Genomic DNA, 23,240 nt, shown 5'->3' on the forward strand with positions numbered 1-23,240 from the left:
GAAAAGGTAATAATCTGTTGGTGTATTCATTCCTTCAATTACCACCTGCCAGGGAGCCCTGGTGGCACCGTGGTTAAGATCTACGGCTGCTAACCAAAAGGTCGGCAGTTCAAATCAACCAGGCGCTCCTTGGAAACTATGGGGCAGTTCTACTCTGCCCTATAGGGTCGCTATGATTCGGAACCAACTCGACGGCGTGGGTTTAGTTTTGGTATGGAGCTGTGAGTGCTCGGACACGTGCCCAAGAATCTCCCTGGGGTCTCCATAAAATGCAGGTTGTAACTGCGCTGTGGGCTGGGTCTGAGCGCGCCCTCTGGGTAGGAAGGGTCAGGAGTATGACGAAGGCCCACCCAGGTGCTGTGCGGACTCGACCTTGGAGAGCAGAACAGTGGCCACGGGCTGTTTTTCTGTGGAGTTTAAATTAGGCCAGGAAGACAGAGAACAAGCCCCTAAATAAACTAAAGGAAAATATGAGTGTGAGAGTGAGGGAGACTATCCTATAGATCCATTAACAAAAGGGAAGATACTGTTCACAGGCGAATACTGCTCAGAAGATAAAGGGAGTCCTTTACACGGAGCCCACCAAGGAAGTCAGCCTTGTGGGGAGAGGGAGGACTCCCTGCAGGGATGGACCTGTAATCAACTGATTGGTCTGAGGCTGAGGGGTGGTCCTGTGGATTCACCTAAATCTGCCTGCAGGAGTTGGGGCTAGGGGAGCCCCAAGTACATGACTGTAGACAGAATCACGGCAGGGAGGCAGAAGAATCCAAATTTGAACATTGACAGGGAAAATCCTGATCATGCATAAAACACCAGTACAATGGAGTTTTCCGATATCAAAGGTCGCGAGTGGCCCTGCAGCCCGGCTGGACCCATGACCCCGGGGACGCCAGGCCCTCTCCCCGCCTGGGCGCCCCTCCTGCTCTGGACGAGGGGTGGGTCTCCCGGAAATCGAGCCCGGCCTTCCCCCCGCGAGCACCTGTGATGCCGCGTCCAGGAGGAGACGCAGGAGGCCGCGGAGCTGCGGGGAGACGCCAGGGTCGGTCACGCCCGCGCGCGAGGAGCAGAGGTCGGGGCGGGGGGCGGGGCCGGGGGAGCCACGCCCGCTGAGCGTAGCTTCCGTCCCGTCACTTAGCGGTCCTGTGGTGGGGACGCTTGGAGCACTGCCCAATCAGGGGCTCGGGGGGCGGGACCACGGACATTGTCCAATCGGAAACTTCGAAAGCGTCCTGCGGCGCAACGATTTGCAACCCAGACGTACCTCATTTCCCTGCGCCTTCGCTCGGAGATCTAGGCTGGCCTTTCTGGCGCGACCCTGGTGTCGCCGGCCCGCGGACAGGACGCCGAGAGGTCTGCAGAAGCCGGACATGGTGAGCGCGGGGCCGGGTATCCGAGTCGGGGCGAAGGGAGGGCGGGCTCGAAGCGGCCGTGCACGCGACCCCGGTGGAGACCCCACCCTGAGGGGACGGACGACAGGGCTAGGGACCAGTCCCCGGGATCTCGTCACAGGCCTGGCGCTCAGGGCGCGGGGCGGCGCGGAGGGGACGCCGGAGGCTGTGATGGGAAGCGGCCCGGGACTCGCTGAGGAGAGACTCGGTCCCCAAACGGGCGCAGCGGGGACGCCTGAGCTCAGGGTGTGCTGGATCTCCTCACCGGAGAAGGGCGAGGTCATCGGGGACTGAGGGGAGGTGGGCGCGGCGGGGAGAGGGTCACCGGGGACTGAGGGGAGGTGGACACGGTAGGGAGAAGGTCACCAGGGACTGTGAGGGGAGATGGACATGGCGGGGAGAGGGTCACCAACGACTGAGGAGAGGTGGACACGGCGGGGAGAGGGTCACCGGGGACTGTGAGGGGAGGTGGACACTTCAGGGAAAGGGTCACCGGGGACTGTGAGGGGAGGTGGACACGGCGGGGAGAGGGTCACCGGGGACTGTGAGGGGAGGTGGACATGCTTGAGGAAAGGGCCACCAGGGATTGTGAGGGGAAATGGACATGCCTGGGGAAAGGTCACCACGGACTGTGAGGGGAGGTGGATAGGCAAGGCAGAGGGTCACCAGGGACTGTGAGGTGAGGTGGACACTCCTGCAGAGCATCACTGGGGACTATGGGGAGGTAGACAGGCCTGGGGAGAAGGTCACTGCGGACTGAGGGAAGGTGGACACGCCAACATAGGGCCACAAGGGTTTGGGAGGGGTGGTGGACACGCCCGGCTGAGGGTCCCTGGGGACTGTTTGGGGAGATGAACATACCTGGGGAGAGGGTCCCCAGAAAATCAAAGACAAGCGCAGAGCACCAGGTCGGCCGTGGGTCCAAGGGTTGTTGAGGATAGTGGATGGCACTTGGAGCAGCCACCTCAAATGTGGGGACAGTGGGGAGTGGCACCTGTAGGCAGCAGAGGTTTCATAGGCAGCAAGGAGCCGAGTTTTTAATTATTGGGTAATTCCAGATTTTGAGCTGTGGTGGAGGTTGAGGGGACCTACCTTAGTGAACACCCTGAGATGATATTTGAACATTAAGCCTTGAGCAAACTGTTTTTTTTAAGTCACCTTTAAGTCCAACAATAGCCTCACCTACTTAGCAGAAGAATGTTTTGCCTTGGGCATTGTGCTCTTTTAAAAGAATTGTCTTCGTGCTGTTTCTAGAAAAGAAATCTCAAAGGTCAGGATACAAGCCCTGTTTTAGGGTAAATTGTTATTATATCTTAGAAGTACAACCAGATTGCTCATTAGGAGCGAGAATGGTAAGACTTTGTCTCACATACTTTAGACATGTTATCAGGAGGGACCAGTCCCTGGAGAAAGACATCATTCTTGGTAGAGTAGAGGGTCAGTGAAAAAGAAAAGAGGAAGACCTTCAACAAGATGATATGACACAGTGGCTGCAAGAATGGTCTCAAGCATAACAGTGATTGTGAGGATGGCGAAGGACTGGGTGGTATTTCCCTCTGTTGTACATAGGGTCGCTACGAGCCGGAACTGACTCAACAGCACCTAACAACAACGTTCAGGAGGCATGAAGCCAATGAAGGTCCAATCTGGTCTTTCTGGATACAACCTCACCCCGCAGGTGGCCGCAGCTCTGAAGAACCGCCCAAAAGGTGCTGGCAAAAGCTATGGAGCATTAGAGGGGGAGATCACATGCCAGTGTGCTTGGGGCATTTTGTCCTTTCTGAGGTTGTAATTGTTGTTGTCATGAGGCCGTTTCCTGGCAGTTGGTTTGCATTTGGCCTATACAGACATGGTAGAGTCAGAGTGTAATTGTGCACGTTGAGAAAATCTGTGAAGGTTGGATTTATAGAAGACTCCTTTGGGTCTAGCTCCTAGAGAAAGTGTTTATGAGTTTGAATGTTTATTTTGGTCAGAATCTTTAACTTAACTCAGTGGAAAGTTTCACGCCAGTGAGAAGTAAAGCCCTGAAGGAAGGATCATTTCCACATTGTGAGGAGGGCTGTGGGGCTCCTACAGTGAAGTCCTCTGGCTGCCCAGGGCTGCCACTCAACACGTAGTTAGGGAGCCATCCCCAGGCTACATCTGAGCAGGCAGTCTGGTGTGTAACCTTCCGAATGGGGAGTTTTCTTGGGAACTGTGGTGATGTAGGCTGCTCATCTAAGCTGGGTCCCTTTTGTTTCCTTTATAGAATTTTGCTGCCATATAACCCCAGTCTGCCCAAGCACTTAAGAATTTTATGCATTGTTTAACTGTGTATGATTTTTTTGTTGTTGTTGGTTGAAAACCTGAGTGGATTGAGTGCAAGGTCTGTGGAAACCAAGAAAATTCTGGAAATAAAATGATACTTGATTTGTTGAATAGGAAAATTAATAACGGACAACTTATACTGATTTTAAGGTTTTTCTTATCTAGGAAACCAAGTATTAACCATAAAAAAGCTGATCCAAACTGCAAAATCCTGCCAGAAGCTGGTTTACAGCAATATAAATTTGTCTTATCCTGCTAGAAAAGGATAGTTGTCAAACCATTACCTCCTAATTTAAATCTCAAAAAGTTCCATGGTGGAGGGCCAGATTATTAGCAGCCTGGCCTAAAGTAACTTGTTACCAGCTGATCTCAGTAAAGGGGGGAAGTCAGGTTCAGTTGATCTCATCAAGATTACCCAGTGGCCAATCTTCTGTATTTCTCCCTTTTCTTCTCTTTATAAGCTTCATTGTACCTACCTTCTTTGAGCCGTTTGCTTTTTCTGGAATCAAAATGGTGTCCTAGTGGAATCACTGGGCTGATGCTTCAACAGATATTAAAACAAAAATTTTATTGAAAGAATAATTTTATTCTGCAGAAGAACACATGGCATTCAATTCAGCTGCAACAGCTTGATCTCCTTTGTAGGCAGAACAATATAGCATTTAACAGCAGGTGTAAACAAATGTAACAAGTTCACTTCAAAGCAGTTTAGATATGGAGGTTTAATGATGTTTTGCAGGCTGAGTCAAGTTAATTGTGGTCCTTGAATATAAACTGACCATTACTTAGGAAAGAGTAAAGATTAGATCAGCTCTAAATCTGTCTTTTGAAGTGTAAAAGTTGCTTATTCAGCTAAAAAGGAGGAGATAAAGCCCAGGCTTCTGCTGGGGAAATTCCATAAATTACATAAATTCCAAAAGTTAAGGCCTGAATCTGTGTACTCTTAGGTTGTTGTTGTTAGGTGCCCTTCAGTCAGTTCCAACTCATAGCGACCCTATTCACAACAGAACGAAACACTGCCTGGTCCTGAGCCATCCTTACAATTGTTATGCTTGAGCTCATCGTTGCAGCCACTATGCCAATCCACCTCATTGAGGGTCTTCCTCTTTTCCGCTGACGCTGTACTCTGCCAAGCATGATGTCCTTCTCCAGGGACTGATAACTCCTGACAACACATCCAAAGTATGTAAGACACAGTTTTGCCATCCTTGCTTCTAAGGAGCATTCTGGCTGTACTTCTTCTAAGACAGATTTGTTCGTTCTTTTGGCAGTCCATGGTATATTCAATATTCTTTGTCAATACCACAATTCAAAGGCGTCAATTCTTCTTAGGTCTTCCTTATTCATTTTCCAGCTTTCAGATGCGTAGGATGCAATTGGAAATACCATGCCTTCAGTCAGGCGCACATTAGTCTTCAGGGTGACATCTTTGCTCTTCAACACTTTACAGAGGTCCTTTGCAGCAGATTTACCCAGTGCAATGCGTCTTTTGATTTCCTGACTGCTGCTTCCATGGCTGTTGATTGTGGATGCAAGTAAAATGAAATCCTTGACAACTTCAATTTTTTCTCCGTTTATCATGATGTTGCTCATTGGTCCAGTTGTGAGGATCTTCATTTTCTTTATGTTGAGGTGCAATCCATACTGAAGACTGCAGTCTTTCATCTTCATTAGTAAGTGCTTCAAGTCCTCTTCACTTTCAGCAAGCAAGGTTGTGTCATCTGCATAACACAGGTTGTTAATGAGTCTTCCTCCAATCCTGATGCCCCTTTCTTCTTCATATAGTCTAGCTTCTTGTATTATTTGCTCAGCATACAGATTGAATAGGTATGGTGAAAGGATACGACCCTGACACACCCCTTTCCTGACTTTAAACCAATCAGTATCCCCTTGTTCTGTCCGAACAACTGCCTCTTGATCTATGTACAGGTTCCTCATGAGCACAATGAAGTGTTCTGGAATTCCCATTCTTCGCAATGTTATCCATAGTTTGTTATGATCCACACAGTCGAATGCCTTTGCATAGTCAATAAAACACAGGTAAACATCCTTCTGCTCTTCTCTGCTTTCAGCCAGGATCCATCTGACATCAGCAATGATATCCCTGGTTCCACGTCCTCTTCTGAATCCGGCCTGAATTTCTGGCAGTTCCCTGTTGATATACTGCTACAGCCGTTTTTGAATGATCTTACAGCAAAATTTTGCTTGCATGTGACATTAATGATATTGTTCTATAATTTCCACATTTGGTTGGATCACCTTTCTTGGGAATAGGCATAAATATGGATCTCTTCCAATCAGCTGGCCAGGAAGCTGTCTTCCATATTTCTTGGCATAGATGAGTGAGCACCTCCAGTCCTGCATCTGTTTGTTGAAACATCTCAATTGATATTCCATCAATTCCTGGAGCCTTGTTTTTCGCCAATGCCTTCAGAGCAGCTTGGACTTCTTCCTTCAGTACGATCGGTTCCTGATCATATGCCACCTCCTGAAATGGTTGAACATCAACTAATTCTTTTTGGCATAATGATTCTGTGTATTCCTTCCATCTTCTTTTGATGCTTCCTGTGTCATTTAATATTTTCCCCGTGGAATCCTTCTCTATTGCAACTCGAGGCTTGAATTTTTTCTTCAGTTCTTTCAGCTTGAGGAACGCCGAGCGTGTTCTTCCCTTTTGGTTTTCCATCTCCAACCCTTTGCGCATGTCATTGTAATACTTTACTTTGTCTTCTCGAGCCTCCCTTTGAAATCTTCTGTTTAGTTTTTATTTCATCAATTCTTCCTTTTGCTTTAGCTGCTCGACGTTCGAGAGCAAGTTTCAGAGTCTCTTTTGACATCCATCTTGATCTTTTCTTTCTTTCCTGTCTTTTCAGTAACCTCTTGCTTTCTTCGTGTATGATGTCCTTGATGTCATTCCACAACACGTCTGGTCTTCAGTCACTAGTGTTCAATGCGTCAAATCTATTCTTGAGATGGTCTCTAAATTCAGGTGGGATATACTCAAGGTCATATTTTGGCTCTCGTGGAGTTGCTCTGATTTTCTTCAGTTTCAGCTTGAACTTGCATATGAGCAATTGTGATGGTCTGTTCCATTTGGCCCCGGCCTTGTTCTAAATGATGATGTTGGGCTTTTCCATCGTCTCTTTCCACAGAAGTAGTCTGTTTGATTTCTGTGTGTTCCATCTGGTGAGGTCCATGTGTATAGTCGCCATTTATGTTGGTGAATGCAGGTATTTGCAATGAAGAAGTTGTTGGTCTTGCAAAACTCTATCATTCGATCTCTGACATAGTCTACTATGCTAGGAATGACAACTTGAAGAGGAATGGTGTTTCATTCATCGTCAAAAAGAACATTTCAAGATCTATCCTGAAGTACAACGCTGTCAGTGCTAGGATAATATCCATGTGCCTACAAAGAAGACCAGTTAATACAACTATTATTCAAATTTATGCATCAACCACTAGGGCCAAAGGTGGAGAAATAGAAGATTTTTATCAGCTGCTGCAGTCTGAAATTGATCGAATATGCAGTCAAGATACCTTGATAATTACTGGGGATTGGAATGCGAAAGTTGGAAACAAAGAAGAAGGGTCAGTAGTTGGAAAATATGGCCTTGGTGATAGAAGCCATGCCGGACACTCTTGGGTTACAGACAGTCAAAACTGTTATAGCTGTGATCTGCATCTGTGTTCTCACAAACTTCATTTCTACCTAATTATGCATTTATGAAGACTTAATAGATTGCAGTGGAAAAATCTCAATGAGTGAAAATTAATTTGAGCATGAGAATAGGGATAAAGTCTGAAAGTTATTTGTAGGTTCTAATTTTATTTAACATGATCGGTGGGATGCCTTCTCTGGGGCCAGCTCTGTAGTAAACATTCATAAGAAACACTTAAAGAAAAAAATCCATTGCAGTCACATCAATTCCGACACATAGCGACCCTATAGGACAGAGTAAAACTTAACTGTTCCATAGTATTTCCAGGGAGCACCTGGTGGATTTGAACTGCTGACCTTTTGTTAGCAGCCGAGCTGTTGACCATTGTGCCACCAGAACTCCTAACAATCACTAGACATTTGTTTTTCAAGCAGTAAAACCTTGACAAAAAACAAAAAAAAAATTTTTTTTAGAAGAGTAGAAGTGAAATTCTCGGTTAAATTCTGAATGCCAAAAAAAGAAAAAGAAAACCCGTTCCCATCAAGTCATTTACAACTCATCATAGTGACCCTATATGGCAGAGTAGAACTGCCCCATAGGGTTTCCAAGGAGTGGCTGGTGGATTTGAACTGCTGACCTTTTGGTTAGCAGCTGAGCTCTTAACCACTGTACCACCAGGCTTCCAAATTTTGAATGGAATGTATAATTTTAGTTCTGAAATCACCTAATTCAGATATTCCAGCACCTCAGATTTAAAAAATCTACACACATCGGTCTTCCTATATGCATATAGAATTAACTGTTGAGAATAAACATTATGTTCAAATTTTGGTGAGTTTTGATTATTTTTAAAAGATTGATGATAATTTTAAATTATAATCATATAAACACTCATGGCCTCACTACCCAGGTAGAGAAATAGGTCTTGAGCGGGTGTTCTTTTTCTCCTGGTGTGCCTGCCTGGTCTCATCTCCCTCCTGACCACTGTCCTGATTCTTATTTATTACTAATCAGTGTTTTACTTAATTTTGCCTTCTTTGAACTTCCAATAAATGAATACTGTATCACCATCAATATGGAGTCCTTGGATATTGCAAACTGTTAACATGCTTGGCCACTAACTAAAAGGCTGGAGGTTCGTGTCCACCTAGATGAACGTGAAAAGCCTGGTGATCTACTTGTGAAAAATCAGCCATTGAAAACCCTATGGAGCACAGTTCTACTTTGAGGTGTATTTTTGTCTTTCACGTTAAATCTACAATGGGTTCATACCTACCCACTGAGTTGATAGGAGGAAGAGTCATTTTTTTTCCTGTGATAACAATTTGTCTCTGTGCCAGGGTGTAAAATGTCCATTGTTTCTTCCTCTACCTGGCAATGTCTGCTGTGTCATAGATTCGCATACCAAAAATGTTGTCAGGTGCTATCGAGGTACTTCTGGCTCATAGAGACTCTATGTACAACAGAATAAAACACTGCCTGGTCCTGTGCCATCCTCATGATTGTTGTTATGCTTGAGCCCACTGTTGCAGCCACTGTGTCAATCCATCTCATTGAGGGTCTTCCTCTTTTTTGCTGACACTCTGCTTTACCAAGCATGATTTCCGTCTCTAGAGACTGATCTCTCCTGATAACATGTCCAAAGTATATGAGACGAAGTCTCACTATCATCACATCTAAGGAGGATTCTGCTTGGACTCCTTCCAAGCATTTTGCTCATTCTTTTGGCAGTCCGTGATGTATTCGGTATTCTTCAACAACACCAGAGTTCAAAAGCATCAATTCTTTTCTGGTCTTCCTTACTCATTACCCAGTTGTTGTATGTATATCAGGTGATTGAAAACACCATGGCTTGGGTCAGGCGCACCTTAGTCTTTACGGTGACATCTTTGATTTTTAACACTTTAAGGAGCTCTTTTGCAGCACATTTGCCCAGTCCAATGCATAGTTTGATTTTTTGACTGTTGCTTCTATGGGTGTTGATTGAGGATACAAGTAAAATGAAATTCTTGACAACTTCAAACTTTTCTCTGTTCATCATGATGTTCCTTATTGGTCCAGTTGTGAGGATTTTTGTTTTCTTTATGTTGAGATGTAAACCATACTGAAGGCTGTGATCTTTGATCTTCATCAGTAAGTGCTTCAAGTCCTCTTCACTTTCAGCCAGCAAGGTTGTGTCCTCTGTATATTGCAGGTTGTTAATGAGTCTTTCTCCCCTCCTGATGCCCCATTCTTCATATAATCAAGCTTCTCCGAACATTACTGGAATATTACTCAGCCATAAAGAGAAATGAAGTCCTGATACATGTTACAACATGGATGAACTTTAAAAACATGCTGAGCAAAATACAGGCTGTCCCAGATTATTTGCTTAGCATACAGACTGAGTAAGTGTGGTGAAATGATACAACCCTGATGCACACCTTTCCTGACTTTAAACCAATCAGTATCCCCTTGTTCTGTCCGAACAGCTGCCTCTTGATCTATGTACAGGTTCCTCATGAGCACAATAAAGTGTTGTGGAATTCCCGTTCTTCGCAGTGTTATCCATAGTTTGTTATGATCCACACAGTCGAATGCCTTTGCATAATTAATAAAACACAGGTAAACATCCTTCTGGTATTCTCTGCTTTCAGCCAGGATCCATCTGACATCAGCAATGATATCCCTGGTTCTGTGTCCTTTTCTGAATCCGGCCTGAATTTCTGGCAGTTCCCTGTTGATATTCTGTCGTAGCCATTTTTGAACGATCTTCAGCAAAATTTTCCTTGCATGTGATATTGATATTGTTCGATAATTTCCACATTCAGTTGGATCACCTTTCTTGGCAATAGCCATAAATATGGATCTTTTCCAGTCGGCATTTCTCAGGCTGAAATAACTGAAGAAAAAATTCAAGCCTCGAGTTGCAATAGTGAAGGATCCTATGGGGAAAATATTAAACAACGCAGGAAGCATCAAAAGAAGATGGAAGGCATACACAAAGTCATTATACCTAAAATAATTAGTCAACGTTCAACCATTTCAAAAGGTAGTATATGATCAAGAACTGATGGTACTAAAGAAAGAAGTTCAAGCTGCACTGAAGGTATTGGTGAAAAACAAGGCTCCAGAATTTGGTGGAATATCAGTTGAGATGTTTGAACAAATGGATGCAGCACTGGAAGTGCTCACTCACCTATGCCAAATTTGGAAGACAGCTACCTGGCTACCTGGATGGACAAATAGACCAATAGAAAAAAAAAAAAGCTTCTGAAATAGCCCCCACTATGAGTACCCCACCTGAATTTAGAAACTATTTCAAGAATAGATTTGATGTGTTGAACACTAATGACCAAAGACCAGACAAGTTGTGGAAGGACATCAAGGACATCACCAGATATATTAAGGCTTTGTTACTTAGATGAGTGTAATTTTGGAACCGTCATATGTCCCTCTGTACATAAACCTGCAATTGTATTATCATGACTGTTTTTATCTCTAGCAACACTTTTGGTTTTAAAACCTTGAGTGCTGGCTTCACTAAAAAAGACATTCAGGTAGCTAACAGATACATGAGGAAATACTCAAGGTCATTAGCCGTTAGAGAAATGCAAATCAAAACTACAGTGAGATTCCATCTCACTCCAACAAGGCTGGCATTAATCCAAAAAACACAAAATAATCAATGTTGGAGAGATTGTGAAGAGACTGGAACATTTATACACTGTGGATGGGAATGTAAAATGGCACAACCACTATGGAAATCGATTTGGCGTTTCCTTAAAAGCTAGAAATAGAACTACCATACAATCTAGCAATCCCACTACTTGAAGTATATCCTAAAGAAGTAAAAGTCTTTACACAAACAGATATATGCACACCCATGTTCATTGCAGCGCTGTTTACAAGAGCAAAAAGATGGAAGTAACCAAGGTGCTCATCAGTGGATGAATGGATAAATAAATTATGGTATATTCACACAATGGAATACTACTCATTGATAAAGAACAATGATGAGTCCATGAAACATTTCCTAACATGGAGGAATCTGGAAGGCGTTACGCTGAATGAAATCAGTCAGTTGCAAAAGGGCAAATATTGTATGAAACCGCTATTATAAAAACTCAAGGAATAGTTTAAACAGAGAAGAAAATATTCTTTGATGGTTACGAGAGTGGGGAGGGAGGGAGGGAGAGGGGTATTCACTACTTAGTACACAAGAATTATTTTAGGTGAAGGGAAAAACAACACACAATACAGGAGAGGTTAGCACAACTGGACTAAACCAAAAGCAAAGAAGTTTCCTGAATAAACCATGCTTCAGAGGCCAGCGTAGCAGGGACAGGGGTTTGAGGACCATGGTTTCAGGGGACATCTAAGTCAATTGGCATAATAAAATCTATTAAGAAAACATTCTGCATCCCACTTTGGAGAGTGGCGTCTGGGGTCTTAAAAGCTATCATCAATTGATCTCAACCCACCTGGAGCAAAGGAGAATGAAGAACACCAAAGTCACAAGCTAATTATGAGCCCAAGAGACAGAAAGGGTCACATAAATCAAAGACTACATCAGCCTGAGACCAGAAGAATTAGATGGTGCCTGGCTACAACCAGTGACTGCCTTGACAGAGAACTCCTGAAGGAGCAGGAGAGAAGTGGGATGCAGACTTGAATTCTTATAAAAAGACCAGACTTAATGGTCTGACTGAGAGTAGAAGGACCCCAGAGGTCATGGTCCCCAGACCTTTTGTTAGTCCAAAGCGGGAACCCTCCCCAGAGCCAACTCTTCAGACAGGGAGGGGACTGGACTATAAGATAGAAAATGATATTGATGAGGAGTGAGCTTCTTGGATCAAGTAGACACATGAGACTATGTGGGCAGCTCCTGTCTGGAGGGGAGATGAGAAGGCAGAGGGGGACAGAAGCTGGCTGAATGGACACAGAAGTAGAGGGTAGAGAGAAGGAGTGTGCCATCTCATTAGGGGGAGAGCAACTAAGAGTATATAGCAAGGTGTATATAAATTTTTGTATGAGAGACTGACTTGATTTGTAAACTTTCACTTAAAGCACATTAAAATTAAAAAAAAAAAAATCTTGAGTGCCTGATAAAATTCAGATGAATTCTTGTTCTAACATTTGCATTGGACTTTTGTATGGTGTTCCTTCTTGGCCCTCAGTCTTTCTGTGTTATGTTTTCAGTAACACACATTGCTTTATGTCATTTTTAATCCAGCATGCTCGTCTTTTCTTTTAGATTGGGTTGTTCCGTGCTTTTCAATTAGTATTACTCTTGATATCATTTTAATTTTCTGACATTTTGCCTTTCAGAGTTGTATTTCTGTTATACTTTCTTTTTAATTCTGTATTTTCTTGCTGCTTTTAGGAACAACTGAGGTACTCTATCCTTGTTTCTCATATTCTTTTTTCTCCTACTTAGCTCTAAATTATATATTTATTGCCAGTACTTTAATTGAGTATCGTAGAAAACTTACCCACATGTGTCTGTCAGTTTGTCGTACTGTGGGGGCTTGAGTGTTGCTGTGATGCTGGAAGCTATACCACCGGTATTCAGATACCAGCAGGATCACCCATGGTGGACGGGTTTCAGCTGAGCTTTCAGACTAAGACAGACGAGGAAGAGGGACCCGGCAAACTACTTCTGAAAAGAATTAGCCAGTGAAAACCTTATGAATAGCAGTGGAACATTGTCTGGTACGGTCCCAGAAGATGAGCCCCCCAGGTTGGAAGGCACTCAAAAGATGACTGGGGAAGAGCTGCTGCCTCAAAGTAGAGTCGACCTTAATGACATGGATGAAGTAAAGCTTTGGGGACCTTCATTTGCTGGTGTGGCATGATGCAAAATGAGAAGAAACAGCTGCAAACATCCATTAATAACTGGAACCTGGAACGTACGAAGTATGAATCTAGGAAAATTGGAAACCGTCAAAAATGAAGTGGAACGCATAAACATTGATATCCTAGGCATTAGTGAGCTGAAATGGACTGGTATTGGTCATTTTGAATTGGACAATCATATAGCCTACTATGCTGGGAATGACAACTCGAAGAGGAATGGTGTTGCATTCATTGTCAAAAAGAACATTTCAATATGTATCCTGAAGCACAACGCTGTCAGTGATAGGATAATATCCATACGCCTACAAGGAAGACCAGTTAATACAACTATTATTCAAATTTAGACACCAAGCACTAAAGCCAAAGATGAAGAAATTGAAGATTTTTATCAGCTTCCACAGTTTGAAATGGATCAGACATGCAATCAGGATGCATTGATAATTACTGGTGAATGGAATGTGAAAGGTAGAAACAAAGAAGAAGGTTCAGTAGTTGGAAAATGTGGCCTTGGTGTTACAAACAATGCCAGAGGTCGAATGATAGAATTTTGCAAGACCAATGACTTCTTCATTGCAAATACCTATTTTCACCAACATAAACAGCGACTATACACATGGACCTTGCCAGATGGGACATATAGGAATCAAATAGACTACATCTGTGGAAAGAGGCAATGGAAAAGCTCAATATCATCAGTCAGAACAAGGCCAGGGACTGACTGTGGAACAGACCATCAATTGCTCATATGCAAGCTCAAGCTGAAACTGAATAAAATCAGAGCAAGTCCACGAGAGCCAAATACGACCTTGAGTATATCCCACCTGAATATAGAGACCATCTGAAGAATAGAATCGATGCATTGAACACTAATGACCGAAGACCAGATGAGTTGCGGAATGATGTCAAGGACATCATACGTGAAGAAAGCAAGAGGTCGTTGAAAAGAAAGAAAAGGCGAAGATGGATGTCAGAGGAGACCCTGAAACTTCCTCGTGAACTTTGAGCAGGTAAAGCAAAAGGAAGAAATGACGAAGTAAAAGAACTGAACAGAAGATTTCAAAGGGCGGCCCGAGAAGACAAGCTAAAGTATTATAATGACATGTGCAAAGAGCTGGAGATAAAAAACCAAAACAGAAGAACACACTCAGCGTTTTTCAAGCTGAAAGAACTGAAGAAATACTGAGTTGCAATAGTGAAGGATTCTATGGGTAAAATATTAAATGACGCAGGAAGCATCAAAAGAAGATGGAAGGAATACACAGAGTCATTATACCAAAAAGAATTAGTTGACACTCAGGCATTTCAAGAAGTAGCATATGATCAGGAACCGATGGTACTGAAGGAAGAAGTCCAAGCTGCACTGAAGGTATTGGTGAAAAACGAGGCTTCAGGAATTGACAGGATAGCAATTGAGATGTTCAACAAATGGATGCAGTGCTGGAAGTGCTCACTCATCTATGCCAAGAAATATGGAAGACAGCTTCCTGGCTAACTGACTGGAAGAGATCCATGTTTATGCCTATTCCCAAGAAAGGTAATCCAACTAAATTGGGAAATTATTGAACAATATCATTAACATCACATGCAAGCAAAATTCTGAAGATCACTCAAAAGAGGCTGCAGCAGTGTATCTACAGGGAACTGCCAGAAATTCAGGCCAAATTCAGAAGAGGACGTGAAACCAGGGATGTCATTGCTGATGTCAGATGGATCCTGGCTAAAAGTGCAGAATACCGGAAGGATGTTTACCTGTGTTTTATTGATTATGCAAAGGCATTCAACTGCGTGGATCATAACAAATTGTGGATAACATTGCAAAGAATAGGAATTCCAGAACACTTTATTGTACTCACGAGGACACAGATCAGGAGGCAGTTGTTCAGAGAGAACGAGGGGATACTGAGTGGTTTACAGTCAGGAAAGGTGTGTGTCAGCGTTGTATCCTCTCACCATACCCGTTTAATCTGTATGCTGAGGAAATAATCCAAGAAGCTGGACTCTATGAAGAAGAATGGGCATGAGGACTGGTGGAAGACTCTTTAACAACCTGCTTTATGCAGATGACACAGCCTTGCTTGCTGAAAGTGAAGAGGACTTGAAGCACTTACTAATGAAGATCAAAGACCAGAACCTTCAGTATGGATTACACCTCAACATAAAGAAAACAAAAATCCTCACAAGTGGACCAATGAACAACATCATGATAAATGGAGAAAAGATTGAAGTTGTCAAGAATTTCATTTTACTTGGATCCACAATCAACACCCATGAAAGCATCAGTCAAGAAATCAAAAGATGCATTGCATTAGGCAAATCTGTTGCAAAAGACCTCTTCAAAGTGTTGAAAAAGCAAAGATGCCACCTAGAAGACTAAGGTGCTCCTGACTGACCCAATCCATGGTATTTTCAGTCACATCATATGCATGTGAAAGTTGGACAATGAATAAGGAACACTGAAGAATTGACGCCTTTGAATTGTGGTGTTGGCGAAGAATATTGAATATACCATGGACTGCCAAAAGAACGAACAAATCAGTCTTGGGAGAAGTACAACCAGGATGGCTCCTTAGAAGCAGGGGTGGCGAGACTGTGTCTTACATATTTTGGATATGTCGTCAAGGGAGCAGTCCCTGGAGAAGGACATCATGCTTGGCAGAGTACAGGGTCAGTGGAAAAGAGGAAGACCCTTAACGAGATGGATTGACACAGTGGCTGCAACAACGGGCTCAAGCATAACAACAATTACAAGGATGGCTCAGGACCCGGCAGTGTTTCGTTCTGTTGTGCATAGGGTCGCTATGAGTCAGAAGCGACTCGACGGCACCTAACAACAACAACAGAATGCTTAACATGCATACCTACCTGAACATCATTTTTTTAAGTTTTGGCAACACTTTTTAGAACCAGATCCAAATCCATTGCTCCTGAGTCATTCTTGACTCATGGTGACCTCATATATTAGAGTAGTACTGCTCCATAGGGTTTTCTTCACTATAATCTTTATGGAAGCAGATTGTCAGAACTTTCTTCCACAGTGTTGCTGGGTAGCCTTGAACTATCAAACTTCAGGTTAGACAAGCGCAGACCATTTGCACCAACAAGGGACTTTAGTATCAGATAGGCAAGTATAGCATATTTTTTTGGATTGCTGTTATGATTGAAAGTCCAGGCTGCACTGAAGGCATTGGCAAAAAACTGAGCTCAGAGTCGGTGGAATACCAATTGAGATGTTTCAGAAAATAAATGTAATGCTGGAAGCACTCACCCATCTATGCCAAAAAATTTGAAAGACAGCTACCTAGCCAACCAACTGGAAGAAATCCATTTATCTGCCCATTCCAAAGGAAGGTGATCCCGCAGAATGCAGAAAATATTGAACAATATCATTAATATCACACAGAAGCAAAATTTTGCTGAAGATCATTCAAAAAGGATTACAGCAGTACATCAACAGAAATTCAAGCCCAGATTCAGAAGAGGACTTGAAACTAGAGATATCATTGCTGATGTCAGATGGATCTTGGCTGAAAGCAGAGAATACCAGAAAGGTGTTTACCTGTGTGTTCTTGACTATGCAGAAGCATTCAACTGTGTGGATCATAACAAATTATGGATAACATTGCGAAGAATGGGAATTCCTGAACACTTAATTGTGGTCATGAGGAACCTATACATAGACAGAGGCAGTCGTTCAAACAGAACTGCATGGTTTAAAATCAGGAAAGTTGTGGGTCAGAGTTGTATCATTTCACCATACCTATTGAATCTGTATGCTCAGCAAATAATCTGAGACTATATGAAGAACGGGGCATCAGGATTGGAGGAAGACTCATTAACAACCTGCAATATGCAGATGACACAACCTTGCTTGCTGAAAGTGAAGAGGACTTGAAGCACTTACTGATGAAGATCAAAGATTACAGACTTCACTATGTATTACACCTCAACGTAAAGAAAGCAAAAATCCTCACAACTGGACCAATAAGCAACATCATGAGAAATGGAGAAAAGATTGAAGCCATCAAGGATTTCATTGTACTTGAGCCCACAATCAACACCCATGGAAGGAGCAGTCAAGAAACCAAACGATGGATCGCATTAGGCAAATATGCTGCAAAAGACCTCATTAAAGTGTTACTAAGCAAAGACATCACTTTGAGGACTCAGGCGCACCCAACCCAAGCTATGGTATTTTCAGTTGCCTCAGATGCACGTGAAAGCTGGACAATGAAGAAGGAAGTCCAAAGAAGAGTTGATACATTTGAATTATGATGTTGGCAAAGAATATTGAATATACCATGGACTGCCAGAAGAAGGAACAAATCTGTCTTGGAAGAAGTACAACCAGAATGCTCACTAGAAGCAAGGATGGTAAGACTTTATCTCACATACACTGGACACATTATCAGGTGGAACCAGTCCCTGGAGGAGAACATCATGCTTGGTAAAGTAGAGGGTCAGCAAAAAAGAAACCCTCAATGAGATGGTTGGACAGAGTGGCTGCAACAGTGGGCTGAAGCATAACAATGATTGTGAGGATGGCACAGGACTGGGCAGTGTTTCGTTCTGTTGTACATAGGGTCGCTGTCAGTCAGAACCAACTCAGCGACACCACCACCGCCAACATTATGATTGAGTTGAACAGCCAGATGAATTTAAGGAAAATTGATTTATTTACAAGTGTTACAGTTGTCACATAGATTTCCTTTAATTTTCTTTGTCTTTTATCAGCTTTAGTAAAGCTTTAACACATTATTTATGCTGTAACTGCTACATCTCTGAATGGACTCCCTTGACGTGATGTGTCACAGACTATGAAATACACCATCTATTTTATACACAAATGGGAATTAGAAAAAGAAACTCACAGCAATTTATGACACAACGCTACAGTCTCATTGAGTGTAAGGTGAAGTCTAGTTTCCACAGGGGTTAAAGGTGAAAACCTACACGTCTTCGTATTGATGCTATACAGTAGGCTACCTGTTTAACCGTCATGGGTTTTCCAGGTTTATTTTTCCTATGTTCTGCTTTTATACTTTTTAATCCCTTCCTTTTAATTTTTTTGAGATCATGTTTTTGTTTTTTTATCTAATGGGTTTGACTCTCTTTCCCTGCTGCCTACTATAGTGGAGTAGGAATCCTTTCTAGTTGATATAGGTGGCATTTTTTTCTTTATATTTCAAGGATCATATTTTATATTTTATTTAGATGATCTCTGATTTTTTTTTTTTTTAATACTTATTTGCTCTTTTTTTCATGGGTGTAGTGTCCTCTTCCCCTATTGCCCTAAAGATGTTGATTAGGAATGTTGTCTTCTCTCTGTTCACATCACCTTGGGCTCCATTAGGGTCAGACCCTTTAGTGACTCTGTAGTGCCACTTTCCTCTAATTCTGGTGCTTGGTTATTGATTTGAGAGACCCTATTGACCTGACAAATTCTTTGAGAACCGAATGTTCCTCATACTTGACAGGTCCCACGGTGTCCACATCGTTCTGGGAGAAGGCTGTGTCCCTGCCTCTACTGGGTCTGAGGGGAGCAGCCCAGCCCCCATGACTCTACTTCTTCCATTCGAGACTAAATTCAATTGGGCAGCATCAGCAACGGGCCCTAAGTGTCCCTAACACTCTGACATTCTGGTTTTAGTTCTTTGTTTCTGCTAAAAAAACAATATCTGAGCAAACAGAGTGTTTATATCCAGTGTTATCTGAATGATAATTTTACTTATCAGTCTTTACCCTGCCCTAGAATGTGAGCTGTATCTCAGGAATAATAATGATTTTTAATGATGTAAACATACATATTTATGAATCATTATGTCACATCAGGTTTTCAAAGCACTTACCATCCCCGAGTATATTGTATTTTATTGCCTTAATGATTATCTCCCATAAATGCCAGATCCCTGTACTTCAGGAATCCTCGGAATTAAGCACAGTGCCCCAAGCCAGCAGCCTCCCCGTGCTCCTGCACACACTGAGGAGATGGCACTTTGCTGAAACAATATGTGGGCTCTTTTAGGACTCCGTGGACTTAGAGGACGTGGCTGTGAACTTCACCCAGGAAGAGTGGGCTTTGCTGAATGCTGCTCAGAGGAACCTCTACAAAGATGTGATGCTGGAAATCTTCCGGAACATGGCCTCAGTAGGTACGGATAGCATCATTCATTTACTCAGTCTTTTAGGAAACAAATATATCTTCCATGTGGTCCTTTTTTATTTGGTCCAAGAAATGGGAATGCATTGGAAAAAAGGCAGACAGAGTCCCAGCCCTCGTGGAACTTGAGGTCAGATAGCTTTAACATGAAAACAGAGTTTTATGTATTAAACTGACTATTTATTTCTTTTAGTTAAAATCTTAAGGTCGCCTGAGTTTATAGGTTTAGTCATTCTCTCCCGTATCACAAAGCACAGAGAGAAGCTTTGTGGTTTTCACCCTGTGAGAGTTCTACTGTAACTAATATGCATTTGACGTGGTCATTTTGCTGCAGTTGAATCTACATTTATCCATCTTCAGCCGCCCAGGCCAAAGCATGGAAGTGCTTCTTGGCCTTCACCGCCCTCCCTCGTCATGAGCTTTCCTCCATGAGCAGAGTGTAAGCCACACACACCCACGTCATCCTTCAGTGGGAACTGGGGACAGTGGAGGGAGGACCCCTCTAGGGCATCTGTGTCTGTGAGCACCAGGAAGACAAAGGTCCTTGGGAGGAACAGGGCTTGGACAAGGGAATGATATTTGGAAATACCAAGTAGAAAAATAGTCTTTTATTTTGGGGATACCATAGATGTCTAGTAGAAAGTGCTTTGTAGTTTATCTTGGCTTCCTTCTTTCACTTTTCATCTCTCCTCACGCTTCCCTTCTCAGGGAAAGACTTTCCCATTTCCACTTTTAAAGGTAGCATTTGGGCATATACATTTTTCTCAATTCCTTCCCACTTTGCTTTTTTGATACTATCCTCTTGATATATCAACACCAGTGTCTATCATTTTGGAAGTGTTTTTTAGTAGATAGTGTCTGGGTAGCACAAACCGTTAACACACTTACTGCTGACTTAATGACTGGAAGTTTGAGTACCCACCCACGGCCCAGAAGAAGGTCACGGTGATCTACTTCCATAAGATCAATCATTGCAAACCCTGTGAATCCCAGTTCTGCTCTGAGACACACTGGGTCATCATCAGTGGGGTCGACTCCACAGCAACTGGTTTCTCGGTGGATAGGCTGCCACTGTGACCTATTTTCCCTGTTACCAACGTCCTCGGAATCTTTCTTTGCTCACATGTCCATAATTCCTTATAAAATTCATTTCCCTTTCTGTATCACTGTATAAAAAGAAATTCACAAATGGTCTTTTTTTTCTTTCCACCATTTTTTCCCCAGGAAATGATATTGTTTACCAATTTTTGCAGATAGTTGTGCTCCAATGAAAACCAGAACATCAAGTCCTCAGCAGGTTATTTTTGGGAATGAACTATCCCACAGAGAGAAAATAAGAAGTTTCATAACAAATGATTCCCAGCCCAATTTGGAAGAAAAAGGGAAACTTCATAACATTGAAGATCAGCCCCAAATCCAGGACAGGAATTTGAGGTGAGTGGCACTCACACAAGAGGAAGGAGTATGCCAGCAGAGTGTTAGACTGTCTTGAAATTAAAGAAAAATATAAACGTAGCTAAACAATTGTGTATCAGGGAGAATTTTTGCAAGACAGTGTTTTCATAGATGTGATGTAGATATTGAGGGTCTGAAATATAATTTAGCTGGAAACAGTGGTCAGGAAACCCCATAGTGAGAAACAGTTTGAAAATAATGGCTTTATTCAAGCCCTCAGCCAACCATTCACGTTGTTCCACTTTGAAACAGTGAAGACAGTGCAGAAAGGCAAATGTGGTCATAATAATCATTCGTTTGCCTTTCATCTTTAGGGAATGTGTGAGCGGTCATAGAGGACAGAAAATCCCTGCATGTGAAGTGTGTGGGAAAACGTTTATGCATTCCTCCTCCCTTAAGCTACATTTAAGACGTCACAGTGGAGAAAAACCTTATGAATGTAATGAATGTGGGAAAGCTTTCAGTTGTCCAACATACTTTCGGGAACATGTGAGAATGCACACTGGAGAGAAACCCTATGAATGTAAGTATTGTTGGAGAGCCTTCAGTTTTTACTCATCCCTTCAAGAACATGAGAGAACACACACTGGAGAGAAACCCTATAAATGTAAGCAGTGTGGGAAAGCCTTCACTTGTTACTCCTCCCTTCATGGACATGAGAGAATACACAGTAAGCAGAAACCTTATGAATGTAAGCAATGTGGCAAAGCCTTCAGTTGTCCCAAATACTTTCGACAACATGTGAAAATGCACAGTGGAGAAAAACCCTATGAATGTAAGCAATGTGGGAAAGTCTACAGTATGTCCACCAACCTTCGACAGCATATGATAACGCACAGTGGCGAGAGACCATATGAATGTACACAATGTGGGAAAGCCTTCAGATGGCCTACCTCCTTACGATTACACATGAAAACGCACTCTAGCGAGAAACCCTATGAATGTAAACAGTGTGGAAAAGCCTTCGTGTTTCCTTCATGCTTTCAAAGACACGAGAGAACACACAGTAAAGAGAAGCCCTATGAATGTATGCACTGTGCGAAAGCCTACAAATGCCTTGAATCCCTTCAAGGACACCTGAGGAAACACACTGGAGAGCAACACTAAGAATACAAAGAATGTAGGCAAGTCTTCATTCACCCTTAAAGCCAAGTTGTGCACGCAGGAAAAATCCCTATTGGTGTAAATGGGAAAACCTCCAGGTACAGCAATCCTCTTATTGTATACACGTAAACTCAGAACAGGAAATAAATCTTTTAATTGTTATGTATGATATTGCCTTTATTTGCACCTCATCCTTCATATGGATCTCTTGTATTGATTTCTAGTTTATGTTTCTAACGTAATCATCTAAGATAATATCCCTCTATGTCCTTGGGTAGCACAAATGGTTAAGTGCTAGACTACTAATTGAAAGGTCGGCAGTCCCAATCCACTCGGAGGTGTCTTGGAAGAGAGTCCTGGCAATCTGCTTCCAAAAACCAGCCATTGAAAACCCTGTGGAGCGCAGTTCTATTCTGAAACACCCGGGATGCCATGACTTGGAATCAACTCAACAGCAACTGGTTTGGTTTTTATGTTCTTTTTCAGCTGTACCATATACATTTTGTTATATGAAACTTTAAATATACAGTTACATAAAACTTGTCTCATTTCCATTATGGTGTCTATTGAACTTAGAGATTTTTTTGTTTTTGTTTTTTTGATGGGCAACATGGTGTAATTTTTATAAAGAGTTTTTGATTCCTGTTTGCATTGTGTTTTTGATGTGATAGGTGGTCATGATGATATGAGACATTGCGATTGTTTAAATTTATTTTCTGGTCCATATTGGCAGATACGGGAATTGGCTGACTCAATATTGACATTTCCCTTCATTTCTCATTCTTAAAACATATATCTTCCACATTCGTTTGTTGCTAATTGATACCACATCCTATGTTCCTAGCCAGAATTAGTTATTGTACCAAGATTTTGAAAGAGGATGGCCTGGTCAGACTTATGTTTCTATTTTGAGCTTTGCTTATTGTCCTTGACCGTGGTTGAAAATCTGAGACGATGCACTGAGTTTAGAAAAAAGATCTTGTAGCATGAAGATGAAGGTAGGGTACAGGTTGTTCTACAGAATTGGACTGTCAACATGGGTAAAGTTGGGAACCATATATTCCTGAGTCTCTTCTGTTTATCGCTCCGGGTTAAAGATCACAAGAAGAGGAAGGTGTCTGAGTGAGCGTTGGAAGGCAGAAGTGAAGAAGCCATTCCTCTCCGTTCTGCTGGGCCATCAGGAGAGAGAGATGTCTAGGAACCCAGTAGCCTAGGTTACAGCACATTTTTTACATCTGGCTCTGTCATTCAATAATAGTCTCAATGGTGGTACAATAACTAGGAAATGGATAGAAAGAATGGTTGTACAACTTCAAGAATGTAATCAAT

At 42.6% G+C, this 23,240-nt stretch overlaps 1 protein-coding gene across 1 annotated transcript; it reads left to right on the top strand.

Annotated features, from left to right (window-relative positions):
- Positions 1-1,243: 1,243 nt before the first annotated feature.
- LOC100674194 (zinc finger protein 77-like) lies at positions 1,244-22,463 on the top strand. Its single transcript, XM_064280239.1, has 4 exons — positions 1,244-1,370; positions 19,218-19,344; positions 20,606-20,786; positions 21,122-22,463. The coding sequence occupies exons 1-4, from the start codon at positions 1,368-1,370 to the stop codon at positions 21,912-21,914; spliced, it is 1,104 nt and encodes a 367-aa protein (XP_064136309.1). The 5' UTR covers positions 1,244-1,367; the 3' UTR covers positions 21,915-22,463.
- The last annotated feature ends 777 nt before the right edge of the window (positions 22,464-23,240 follow it).

The sequence above is a fragment of the Loxodonta africana genome, chromosome 3 (assembly GCF_030014295.1).
Source record: "Loxodonta africana isolate mLoxAfr1 chromosome 3, mLoxAfr1.hap2, whole genome shotgun sequence".
In the NCBI taxonomy this organism is placed as follows: domain Eukaryota; kingdom Metazoa; phylum Chordata; class Mammalia; order Proboscidea; family Elephantidae; genus Loxodonta; species Loxodonta africana.